At 37.5% G+C, this 13833-nt stretch overlaps 1 protein-coding gene across 1 annotated transcript in view; it reads right to left on the reverse strand.

Moving 5' to 3' along the window:
* saga (S-antigen; retina and pineal gland (arrestin) a) overlaps positions 1-13545 on the reverse strand; it is a 15211-nt gene extending 1666 nt beyond the window's left edge. Inside the window, exons 1-9 of the mRNA XM_059344681.1 lie at positions 13495-13545; positions 11829-11889; positions 11558-11602; positions 9154-9353; positions 7445-7504; positions 7296-7363; positions 7046-7181; positions 5418-5502; positions 5216-5288 (exon numbers count right to left, since the gene is read on the reverse strand). Coding sequence (XP_059200664.1) covers positions 5216-5288; positions 5418-5502; positions 7046-7181; positions 7296-7363; positions 7445-7504; positions 9154-9353; positions 11558-11602; positions 11829-11889; positions 13495-13542 — 776 coding nt within the window. The 5' untranslated portion in view covers positions 13543-13545. The remainder of the gene's footprint in view (positions 1-5215; positions 5289-5417; positions 5503-7045; positions 7182-7295; positions 7364-7444; positions 7505-9153; positions 9354-11557; positions 11603-11828; positions 11890-13494) is intronic.
* Between the last annotated feature and the right edge of the window lie 288 nt (positions 13546-13833).

Raw genomic sequence — 13833 nt, forward strand, 5'->3', positions numbered from 1 at the left:
CGTGGACCTGCATGACAGACTTGCATCGTCTCTGCAGGCTGTTGTGGCCAGCTTCCAGTTGTTAACTGAAAAATTTTCTTCTCTGTTGTTCTAGCTGTCTCTTAACACTACGACGGCTACACAGAGGCATTAAAAAGAGCTTTGAGGCGGCGCCTGTGCACACATGTTTATCAGGGTCACACAATATCACAGAGAAGAGAGCGAGTTATGACCGGACGCTCAAAAGTCATTTTCATTAGGAATCTTTTCCATTTTCCAGAGTTGTTGTACAGTCACAGAGACCTTCAGCGGTAAAACCCTCAGTGGGAGATTAGACCAACTGTTAAAATACGGAAACATCCTCTCAGTGAAGGAGTGTGTGAAGGTGTGTATGTGTGTGTTAGTGTCGGCATCAGAGAACCACAGCGCTCTTCTGTTCCAGTCAAGATTCACTCTGATCCTCTGCGGCTTCTTCTTCAACGGGAGATCGGTGATTTTTAACAGAGAGATCGCTTTGTATTCACCACTATACAACCGTACTCTCCATAATCCAGACTTTATGTATCCTTGCCTCTGGACGGACTCTGCCAACACGCCCAGTTCCCAGCGTATACTGTCTCCGACCTCGACCTCCCAGCTGTGAGTCCCTGACTTGAAGCCCTCACGTCCGAGGACGGAGCAGTAGTAATCAAACCTCTCTGGATTATCAGGGCGCTGCTGTTTCTCTCCTCCTCTCACTGTGACCAGATCTGGAGACAGGACGAGTCTTGGATCGGCAGTGTTTGGGTCCAGAATGACAGGACTGTAGGAGACCATGTCCTTCATCTTGCTCCAGATGTTGAAGGTCAGGTTGCCCAGGTGTTTGGCCTGGTCTATCAGAGCTCCTGAGGGCAGCTGTGGATCCTCCAGCAGGGGGCGCTGCTGGACTCTTTCCACTGCAGCCTTGTAGTTGTACAGGAACGAGACGTGTTCAGCTCTCAGCTGGTCCTCTGTGGCTCTGACTGTGTCTGAAAGAGCTGCTATCTCTCTGCTCAGAGCCTCCATCTTCTCCTTCATCATCTGACTCTTCTGCTCCTCTTCCTCCTTCAGTGCAGCCATTCTGGCCATCTCTTCCTCTTCTAGAAACTGGTGAAGCTTCTTAAACTGATCCTTAATCTGCATCTCTGTGCGTCGGGCCTGGACCTGAATGTGATCTGCTGTTTGATCAAACTTCACTTGAACTCGTTCAAAACTCTTTAACTTCTCCTTTAAAGGCTCCAGAGTTTCCTGAAGTTCCTTTTTGTGTTGATTTGAAGCTTCATCGATGGGGATGAATCTGTGGTTGGAGTGTTTTTCTGAAACTCTGCAGACGACACACACTGGCTGTTGATGGTCCAGACAGAAGAGTTTGAATTTCTCAGAGTGCAGACTGCAGAGCGGCTCTGAAGCTCTCTGATCTCTCTCCTGTAAAAAGGCCTCACACAGCTTCTTTAAGGCAAAGTTGAGAAATAAATCCTTTGAATTTCTTCTCTGACAAACCGGACACTCTTTGGTTTCGGTCTCGGCCCACCTGCTCTCTACACAGTCTTTACAGAAGCTGTGGCTGCAGGACAGGATGACAGGATCTTTAAAGATGTTGTGGCAGACGGGACAGCAGAGTTCTTCCTCTAATCTGGAAGCCATTTAGTCTCTGAGTGAAAACACAGCAGGCAAATATCTTGGAAAACTTCAGAGATTGATCAGTGAGTTGAAAAGGCAGTACTCCAACACAATCACCTTCGGTCGTCCCTTCTTAAAGGAAATGGAAAATTTGTGGATTTTTAATCCTCTTTATGTGCGTCTTGACTCATGTGAGGCAGAATAATAAAATCAAGTTTCCTGGTTCGTCTCAGGTTAATTGAAGCTTTGTCAGTCCAGAGGTCAGTTATATTTCACCAAATAAAACAATATTTCGGCAGAGAAAGGGGCCCTCTGTCAATATTTGAAATAGGTATGATCCATTGCACACTCAGCATTCTCAGTACAATTTTTATATTTACACTACCGCTAAAAAATTGGGGGCAGAGTAAAGTGTAAGTGTTTTATTTATGAAAAGAGTTACAAAATGAATCGAAAATATAGTAAAGACATTTACAAGGGCAGAAATAATCATTTTAACTTGTACCGATCTCCCACTTTACCTCTAGATACTCAGCCAGCCGAGGAAGGATCAGTTTACTGCTTCTCAGTTTCAAGCTGTGCTAACATGATGCTCAGGTGTTTTACTGATCTATGAGCGTTTCAACACTATAAACGTGGATTAACACAATTTGCCACTGGAACACAGGACAATATATAATCGATCTTCCATGAGAAAATCAGCCGTTTCCAGCTTTAATAGTCATTAACCACATTAACAATGTCTAGACTGCATGTCTGTTATTTTCATTTAAACATTTTTTGCTTTTCTTTAAAAAATAAGGACATTTCTAAGTGACCCCAAACTTTTGAGCTATAGGGTTGGGTGATATATCGATATGAAAAATATATCAATATATTTTTAAATGGGATATGGAATTAGACCATATCGCATATATCGATATAGTTCAATTTTTTTCTTTCTTTTTATACAAATGCTGCCTTTACTAGGGTTTGTCATATTTAGTTATTTTGTAATGTTCGTTATTCTTTTGTCATATAAATATATTTATTTCAGAAAAAGATTGGCATATTTAATTTCATAGGCTATTTTTATTTAAGATATTTTTTTATTTAAATGTGCACTTTATGGAGCTTTGATTTAAAAAAAGTACAGTATTTATGTTCACTTAAATAAATGGTTTCAATAAAACTACTTGTGTCATATTTGGCTTCGACTTTGCTTGAACACATTTGCTCTCACTTTGCAAAGGATATATATCATATATTTATATATATATATATATATTTATATATATATATATATATATATATATATATATATTAGGGCCGGGACTCGATTAAAAAAATTAATCTAATTAATTAGAGGCTTTGTAATTAATTAATCAAAGTGAATCGCATTTTAATCGCATATAAATATTTGACCTGACAACAGTGAGAAGTAATTTTTCTCACATGGATTTTTAGTATACCATTGAATAATGACTGAATACATAAGCTTAAGCAACAAAAATATTGTTTTTTTTGGTCAAGTCCAACAGACCAGTGCAATTTTTGCCATTAAGTGTAGCAATAGCATATTTAGAAATATAGTACATTTCATAAATCCAGGTAGCCTATAGGTAGGTAGACCTTCTGTAAACTAGAATACTTTGGGGTTTTTTAAAGTAAAAAACAATATTTTCAAGTACATTCAGAACATTGGAAACCCTGACTATTAGAAAACATCTCTCTGTTGCTTCAGAGGCCATAGCAGACTTTGTTGATTTAAAAAATCAAATTAATTTCAGTCTAACTCTCTCAATAACCTCAGCCAAAACAATAAAGAGTTCAACAAGTGCCATTTGCACTAACAAAATGTCCCATCATCCACGGGGCCAACCAAAGCGCCTCATCAGCTTCTTCCTTCATGTTCACTGTGGTTTGTTGTTGTCTCAACTCATCAACGCTAGTTGGTGCTCCAGTATAATCGGTCCTCCTGAAACTCATCCAGTGAGAAACGTTCCGTGGTGCAAAAATAAGTGCGATTAAAATGCGTCAATTTTCTTTAACGCATTCATTTTTGTGTAATTAATTTATCTTAATTAACGTGTTAAAGTCCCGGCCCTAATATATATATATATATATATATATATATATATATATATATATATATATATATACATTACCGGTCAAAAGTTTTAGAACACCCCAATTTTTCCAGTTTTTTATTGAAATTCAAGCAGTTCAAGTCAAATGAACAGCTTGAAAGGGTACAAAGGTAAGTGGTGAACTGCCAGAGGTAAATAAAAAAAGGTAAGGTTAACCAAAACTGAAAGATAATGTACATTTCAGAATTATACAAGTAGGCCTTTTTCAGGGAACAAGAAATGGGTTAACAACTTAACTCTATGGAGTCTTGGGCTATTTTGTCATTTTGTGTCTTTTTTTAGTCATTTTGTGTCTTTAGGTGTCTTTCTTGTCATTTTGTGTTTTTTTTAGTCCTTTAGTCCAACATAAAATGTGATTTTGAATCTTTTTTTTACTTTCAAAACACTATCATGCTCAATAAAGAATTTTAAATGTTGCAAATGTGCATTCATTTCAGAGTACATTGAGACATTAAACTGCATCATTTTCAATTAAATTCTGGAAAAGTTGGTGTGTTCTAAAACTTTTACCAGAAGTGTATATATAGGTAATATATATATATATAGGTAGTATATATATATATATATATATATATATATATACAGAGAGAGAGAGAGAGAGAGAGAGAGAGAGAGAGAGAGAGAGAGAGAACGATGTGGTGGCTGTGGAGGCCAGTGAACTCATTGTCATGTCCTTGGAGCTTTGTGCCGTGCCACTGCTCCCATTAGAAGACGGTACACTGTGTTCATAAAGGGATTGGCATGGTTGGCAACAAAACTCTGTGGCGTGGCGTTTAAACAGTGCTCAGTTAATGCTTAAGGGACCCAAAGTGTGCCAATAAAACTCAAGAACCACACCACCGCACCATCACACCAGCAGCCTGAAGCGCTGACACCAGGCAGGAGAGATACATGCGTTCATGTTGAACATAAACTTTCAGCAAATCATAGAAAAATGAATCATTAGCCAGCATCATACGATGCAGGGTAATTTTGTTCAGCTTTTAACTGCTTGTTTAACTAAGGCGAGGCCAGTTAGGAAGCCTTGAACTCTCCATTATGATTTTATTATTTCAGTATCACACAGCAAGTCACAAAGTGAAGCAACAACAGCAAAACCAGCATGTCTGCAGCTGTGTTCTTAGTTAGAATTTGAACTGTGAAAGTTAGACACCTCCACCTGTTCCAGCTGTGTGGTGCATTACATTTAAAGCCTGCCTTGATTATTGTTACTGTTGGCGTTCAGCTATCTCACCTTCAGATGTTTCACCTCTTTGGATTTACAGACTTTTGTTTGTTGATTGGTTTGTTGACACAACCAGAAAAGTGACGTGAACAGAAATATTTTTGATGAAAGCTTTCATTTCTACCTAAAACATGAAGCTCAGTTTTTTTTTTTCATTATGAACATCTCGATTTTTATATATATAGAGATGTGTGATATTAAACTCTCTGTGATCTGGTGAACTGTAGTGTGAGTGGAGCATTACCCAGGTTCATCGATGGCCACACATTTGACGTAGGTGTCATTGGAGTACAACACCACCGAGGCCACCTGATCCACTGAGGAGGACATGAAGAAACAGAGGCTACGTTTACACAAATTCAAACATTTACATAATCTACAAGCTTTAATAAAAATGTCCCCCCTCTTATACTACAGATAATATGAGCAGTAGGTGTGGGGTTTACCAGAGAGGATGATGTTCTTGATGTTTTTGCTGGAGTTGTTTGTGACGCTGACGTTCACTTTGATGACCTCGCCGTGGTAGTATATCTGGAGAACAGGACAGAGAACGTGATGGACCACCAACTTCTCTTTTCAGACCACTTACAACGTACAGTCATGGAAAAAAAATATTAGACCAGCCTTGTTTTCTTCAATTTCTTGTTAATTTTAATGCCTGGTACAACTAAAGTTACATTTGTTTGGACAAATATAATGATAACAACAACTGGTGGTTCCATGGTTTTCTTGATAATAACCAAAATCATTATCAAGAAAACCATGGGAAGTGTCCAGATATCAGCTCTTAAACCAAGCTATGTTTGGTTGTTATCATTATATTGGCCTAAGCTTTTGTCCCTAACTCCATTTTCCCCCTTATATTACTTTTACTTACTATACGTTAAGTACTTTTGAAACCAGTACTTTTATATCTTACTTGAGTAAAAAGCTTGAGTTGATACTTCAACTTCTACAAAAAATGTTTTTAAACCCTAGTATCTATACTTCTACTTGAGTAATGAATGTGAATACTTTTGACACCTCTGGTGAGAAGTCTTTCTGCTGCGTTCTGCAGACAGGAAACTGCTACGTCGTTCAGGGGAACAAATACTGAATTCCAGTCATCAAGGCAGGAGGAAACAAGGGTGTGGATGCCTTGACTGTTCAACTTTGGTCATGAAGCATTTAATCCACTGAGGCTTTACATGCTGCAGTTATTAAAAATAAAATAATAATAATGAAAAATATCCTAATTCATCTCATCAAAGCCCTGCTTCCTGTATATACGGTTTAACAACAGAGGGAGACTGGCTTGTAGAGGAAATGACCAAAATAGCCAATTATGAGCAGCTCATGTTTAAGCTGAACAACGTAGAAGTCTTTATGAAGATAAGAGGTCATACATGCCGGATAGTTAAAGGATATACAGGTTCATCTCAATACATAAGAATATGATGGAAAGGTCCATTTCCAGTAGTTCAAGTCAAACAGCCCCAAACAAGTTCTGAGTCATATAGATGGAAATACTTTTCAGATGCCAACATTTCCATATTAAACATACTTTTTAACATTTGTCTTTTGTAATATTCAAATTATTTGAGACACTGAATTTTAGATCTTCATTAAATGTAAGCCATTATCATTACAATTAGAAGACGTTAAATAAATCAAGACGTGAAATGTTTCGTTCTGTGTGTAATGGATCTATATAATGTGTTATTTTCATATTTTGAATTGAATTACTGACATAAATGAACTTTTCTATGATATTCTAATTTATTGACATGCACCTGTAATGCGGTAATTATGTGAGTAAAGACTGAGAAAAACTTGGGTATATACTTATTTTCTTTTCAATTTAATGTCTCCTTGGTTTTTTTGTTTTGTTTTTTTTTGTTTTTTATTTGTCCCCATCTAACTTTGGTTCTTGTTGTCACATTGTTATTAATAATAATAAAAATAATAATAATAATAATAATAACAATAATAATAATAATCACTTCTTTCCTGAGTGACGGCTGCTTAAAGAAAGCCGTCCATCCTGTTTTCAGTGTTTGTGCAGCTGAAGATAATAACTGAGCAGCATCCACACCTCTTTGTCCAGACTGGCCTTGACATGCAGCGGTTTATCGGACATGACAAAGTCTCTGGTGGTTTCAACAGACGGAGCGTCTCCCTCGGCTTCGGGAGCGTATTGGACCTTCCTGATCATCAGCTTCACCGTGCTCCTGATGGCCAGAAAAAATGTTTTCTGTTACTGAATCTGTTCTATCTGTTCTTTTTTTTTATTAAAATTGTGGCTCATATATTCCTGCAGCGAGGACCGATCAGCTGAGACTCACCGTTTCTTGATTTTAGCGTCCTGGCTCTCAGCGCTGAACGCTTTGATCTCAAACTCCACGGCACATTGCTACAGAAGAAGAGAGATGAGATGTCAGAGTCCTGTGATGAGGTCACTCATCAGTAATAGATTCCTCAGGAGGGAGCTTACCTTGCCGACATCCTGCGGCGCCGGCTGGAGCGCCACTGAGCACGGCAGGTTGTCAGGAAACTGAGGAGACAAATGTTACTCATTCTTTACCCACATTGGGTTTTCTGTTCTATGAAATACAATTTGTTGGAAAAGTATATTATCCTGAAAAGATCGCCAACAATGCACAAAGAAACAGACTATCGGTCCTTGAATGGATCATCGGTTATGAGCATTTTTGTTCTAAAAAGTGACCAAAACTTGTGTTAAAATGTTGATATTTGTGTCAGAATCTCTTTATTCTACATGTGTCAAGTCTGAAGGAAATTTGGTGTTTCCTGCATGGTGGGACATGAGGTAAGCGGCGACCTACTTGATATTCAAGACGCAAGGCATTGTGGGAACTCACTCTGTGAACTTAACTCTGATAACACCATGAGAGAGGGTAACATGGAGACCAGTGGGCTCTGTCCTGATGTGATGTATAGGGCAGAAAGATAGGGCCACATTGAGACTAGCTGAAGAATCAATGCTGGGAAATACAACAGATATAAGTCGAGCGGTGTATGGGACTTTGTTGTACTGTGAAAGAGCCATTCGGGATTGTGTGGTGTATGGAATACGAATGTGCTGATAAAACTTGCTGAACAGAGTATTGAGTGCTTTGTGTTTGGCCAGCTCACCCATTAACTTAGTGCAGTTGTCAAAATTGCCACGACACATTTAAAATAAAACATTTGCACTAACCAGATTTTGTTAAAAACATTAAATTCTGCTCCTCAGAGACAATGGGGAGACATGATTGATTCTGCTGAGACCAACGGGCACGTGACAAATATTCAATGAAAATCTGTTTACACAGATATACGGTATATACGGTATACGGTATAGACAAGGCTGTAACTTCAGAATTCTGGAATCCTGTGGGCATTTAGGGGTAAATGTGTTTTCTAGGTTGTTCCTATATTTTTTTGTGCTGAATCAAGATGCCAGATGTCAAGCTGTAAAAGTTACGGTATCATTGTAAAGGAGGGATTCATGGCTTTCATTTAAGCCCAAAGTTCTATCTTTCTGACAAACTGGTCCAAAGAATGAATGGAGGTGAATTGGCCTGAGCCGGTGAATTCTAATTTAAGGCTCACAATAACCTCTCACAAAGAAATAGTTTGGGTATATTATACTTTTCCTGAATTGACAGAGTCTATTAAGTATTGCAGTTGTTGGTTTTTGGGTCCCTAATGTCCCTTGATCCTACAGGGCTCACATAAACTATATATTTTAGGCGAAAATTGTGGGAAAATGTGTGTAATTTATGGTTTAAAGAGATCATGTGGACTGTGTTTGTCAGAAAGATACAACTTTGGGCTTAAATGAAAGCCATGGATGCCCCCTTTACAATGATACCAAACAAACATATATAATATATTCACAAATTGGAAAATTATAGCCATTTCTAATATTGGGCGATCAATCAATCATTATGCTAATCATGACTAAACCGTAACTTTTACAGACATCCAGCAGAAATGGATTCAGGACAAAACATACTATAAGAACAACCAAGAAAACACTTTTACCCCAAAATACCTACCACCTCATTTTCTGAAGAGTTTTTCCCAAATTCGGTCCTGTCTAGTACAGCAGACAGCTCATCTACTGTTTTTTATTTACAACAGATCGAACATGCTTTTAAACAGCAGACCTACACAGACCCTGTGAGTCCTCCTCACCTCGAAGAAGAACGGGTAGGCGTTGTTTCCCAGCTTGCGCAGCAACTTGGCCTGCGTCCTGGTGTGGATTCCCTTCTCGCGGTCCTGCAGGGGCGGATACACCTGGCGGGTCGACAGGTACAGCTCCCTGCGGAAGGCGATTCCCATCACGTCCATGTCGTCTCTGCCGTACCGGAAGATGCAGGACAGGGTGACGAACACTGGAGGGCAGAGGAGGAACACTGTCACTGCCACGATCACGTTTAAACATCCAGCCTGTCTGTGAGAACATTTAAAGCTCAAACAGCTTATGTTTCCATCTACACTTCTCAAAAAGTTTGTAAACATTATTTTAGTCAGTTATTTCTTCTCTTTAACCCTCTATGGCAGTAGTTCTCAACCTTTTTGAGTCGCCACCCCCCAATTTAATATGCATGTTGTCCGGGACCCCCGCTCACTGAACAGAATCTCACACACACAGTTCAGATCACCCAAAAAAGAAACAAAATGACCAAAAAAGACACAAATTGACCACAAATTGACCACTAAATGATCAAAAAAGACACAAAATGACCAAAAGAGACACAAAATGACCAGAAGACACAAAATGATCAAAAAAGACACAAAATGACCAGAAGACACAAAATGATAAAAAAAAAGACACAAAATGACCAAAAAAAGACACAAAATGACCCAAAAAAGAAACAAAATGACAAAAAAGACACAAAATGATCAAAAAAGACACAAAATGACCAGAAGACACAAAATGATCAAAAAAGACACAAAATGACCAAAAAAAGACACAAAATGACCCAAAAAAGAAACAAAATGACCAAAAAGACACAAAATGACTAAAAAAAGACACAAAATGACCAAAAAAAGGAAACAAAATGACCAAAAAAAGGAAACAAAATGACCAAAAAATACACAAATTGACCACAAAATGATCAAAAAAAGACACAAAATGACCAAATAACACACACAATGACCAAAAAAAAGACATTAAGTGACCAAAAAGACTAAAACACGTTAACACATGATCACTTTAACACAGTGGAGACAGAGCTGACTTCCAAAATGATTTGGCGACCCCCAGAAATCATCTCACGACCCCAATTGGGGTCCCGACCCCAAGGTTGAGAATAGCTGCTCTATGGTACGGTGTTGCCCTGACGCAACATACCCATTTTTGGCCTGTCAGATTTCTACAATGCATCTTTTTGAGTGATGCAATACTTTAAAAAAGACAGAAGAGTATAGGGAACCAATAGCAATGCTTTAATTTGTCACATGACCTCCAGGAGGCCATAAACACTTTTTTGCAGACTTTTGCCATTTTGTGCCACAAAAAAGCACTCAAAACGTCATTTCCTGGCCCTTTTCCATCTGGAAAAATATATATTCCTACTAAGAGGTGAGTAAACCTTCATTTCCGATATTTTAATGCAATTTATTATCTAATTAAATAATGGAAACTTGTTAACATGCAACTGTTGCCCTGAGGCAACAACGTACCATTATGGAAAATTGCTATGTTGCCTCGAGGGAACAATGAACCATTATGGAATCAGCATGGTAGCATGAGATATTGGTAGTGTGTGTTTAGGTATATATAATATTCAAAAGCATACCATTCATCATCATTTTGTTTTGATCTTTACAATTTAACAAAAATATATTTGATGTTGGTTGCAATAAAGTAAAGTTCAGGCTATTACTATACTCCATAGTCTAGAGGGCCATAGTCTACTGTTATAGTGAACTTTGCATGTCTTATTTGCATAATTTCCACACATAGCAACAGGCAACAAATGACCTCCAGGAGGCCATATTGAAACACTTTTTTGTGGCAATCCAAAGGAAACAGCTTTGCCATTTTGTGCCACAAAAAAGCACTCAAAACGTAAATTCCTGGCCCTTTTCCATTTGGAAAAATATATATTCCTACTAATAGGTGAGTGAACCTTCATTTTCGATAGTTTCATGCTATTTATTTTCTAATTAAATAATGGAATGGGATATGACTTTTGGTCCATTTCGCCCAGCCCTACCTGATTAGTCACCTATACAACGAGGTACAACTTGTAAGGATTCATGGAATGAGCAACACAGATGAACGTCTTGGTAGTGCCCCCCCAGAAAATGTGCCAAAATCCCTTACAGTACTCTATTTATTTAAAAAACAAAACAAACTACTACTTAATAGGAAATAAAACTTCCTAAACATCTATAAAAATAAAAGCCTCGTGTGTAATATTATAGTCTGTGGGAATATAAAAAACAGTATAAAAACATTGTTGTGGACAGAAGTAATCAGACAGGATGAGAAACAGACACACAGGTGGGACTCGGTAAAATATTTAGTCAGAAAATGTAAAAAGGTGAACAGGCCGAGTGGCGAGAATGCAAAGTGTGATGTACCGACCTTTCCTCCCCTGCAGAGCCTCAGGGTCGATGAGGATGACGCCATCTAGTGGTGAGAAAAGGTCAAAGGTCTTCAGGCAGAGAACCATGCTGTGGTGTGTTCTTGTTGCATAAAAAGTACATTCATTTTAATGTAATGTGCACTAGGTCAGAGGGTTCTTTGTACAATTCACAGCTTTAGTTTTCTGAGAATTTATCACATCTAAAGAAAACTGGTAATGTAACTGAAATATCACCCATAATTCTAAAGTTAATAGAGAAAGGAAACTCACCCACTGGATCCACAGAGTCGACACGGTCCACAAAGTCTCTTTTCCCCATGTAGACTCCCACCTGAGGAACAACAATAGTTTGAAACATATTGACGACATTCTGCATCCTGAGAGAAGATTCTGGTTTGTATAAACTGAAAGAAGAATTAAATGGTATTAACCCTATTAAAGCCTGAACCATGAAATAATTGCCAGAAAATTCTATTTTTTTTTAAACTGGAGTGTTTATTGAACCTGCTGACAAATTAAATTAAATTAAAATTAAATATAAATTTGCATATATGAATTCTAATTTGTATCATATTTGATACATCAGGTCTTTTGCAATTTGTTGCTCACAGTTTGTTTTTCTTGAACTAGCCAAAACATTTAAAACCTAATATTTTTAGCCATTTAAAACTTTGACTTTCCTTTTAACATTTTCCTCAAACATACAAAATACTATTTTTCCATATAACACAACATCATACATCTGCTGATATGAAGATTTCACACAGCAATGACGGATCCACCTGTGGAACCGGCAAATGTATTATTTATTATATGTAATATAATATAATGTAATATACTCATTCCAGAGTGCAGAGTACACACTTTGAAACAACAATAATAGAAAGAAAATCACAGCGTCTTTCACTGAAGCACAACAAAATTGATAAATTACTAACAAAAATTTTCACCATTTAGTTCTGGAAAGATTATTTATCTTGCCTTCTTTTCCAGCTTTTGAGGCAACGTCAACAGTTTTGGGAAAGTGGTCTGAATTATATGACTTCAGTCCATAAAAGAACTCAGTTATTAAACATAAACATTTGAGCAGCGGTCACCTGTAAAGTGACATTAAACTGTCAGTCACACACAGCTCAGCTCACGTTGTCCTAACTTTGTGTCGACCTCCTAAAGATCAGCCGAGCAGCTCAACTGCTTTACAAAATTAAATCCAGTCAGGTGGAGAATTTCACAGAAAAAAACCCAACTGATCCGCTGTATATGAAGCCATTATCCCCTCTGCTATCAACAAGCAGGAGCAATAACCTTTTAAAGTGTTTCCCATGCAGCAACATCCACACACCAACGCAACATTCATTATATGTGGTGACCTACTTCAAGCTGATTAGTATTATTAAGATAATAATTTATTTACAAATAAATAAATATCTGATAAGAGTTTATTTTAAGAGCTGATATCTAGACATTTTCCATGGTTTTCTTGATAATAACCAAAATCATTATCAAGAAAACCATGGAAAATGTCTAGATATCAGCTCTTAAAATAATCTCATATCAGCTATTTTTGTTGTTATCATCATATTTCTCCTTATAAAATATGTAAAGACACATGCTTGCAATTTTGACTTTGTTATATTTTTCTAAATTTAAACATATTTTATGTAATTTCAGTCACATGACACCCATGTTCGACCAATAGTAAAGGTTTTGATGACTATATTTACTTTAAGCAGGAAATAAACCAGCCAAACCTTAAGTGTCCCACATTACCCGAATCCACCCAATATAAGTGGGTGTACAATATAAGTGTAAGTAGAATACCAATAAAACAGTATAAAAAATACAGTATAATAATATAATAAACTTTCTATGGTCTGATGTAAATGTATGTAATTTGATGATGATACATGTGATACATCTCAGGTGTCTCACTCACAGATTTGTCCTTGCAAATCTTCTTGAAAACAACATTTTTGGGGCTCATGTTAGTGCAGGAGGAGGGCAGCAAGTCAACGGCGCCTAAGAGACAAAAAAGACAAATGAGCATCTTGTAAGTGATTTAGCTCTGTTAACAAGAAATAATCAAATGGTTTAACTCGGGGGTACTCTGCTGATATACACCAGCCCAAATCAAAGTCAGTAAGTTGTCCGTAATGTGATAAAAACCTTCAACAACTCATCATACAAACTTCACTATAACTATATAAGATATGCCACAGATGATGTAATCAGAGCTTTGAAACTGGGCACAAATGATATGATGATCAGGTGGAAA

The sequence above is a fragment of the Centropristis striata genome, chromosome 11 (genome assembly GCF_030273125.1).
Source record: "Centropristis striata isolate RG_2023a ecotype Rhode Island chromosome 11, C.striata_1.0, whole genome shotgun sequence".
NCBI classification, from domain to species: Eukaryota; Metazoa; Chordata; class Actinopteri; order Perciformes; family Serranidae; genus Centropristis; species Centropristis striata.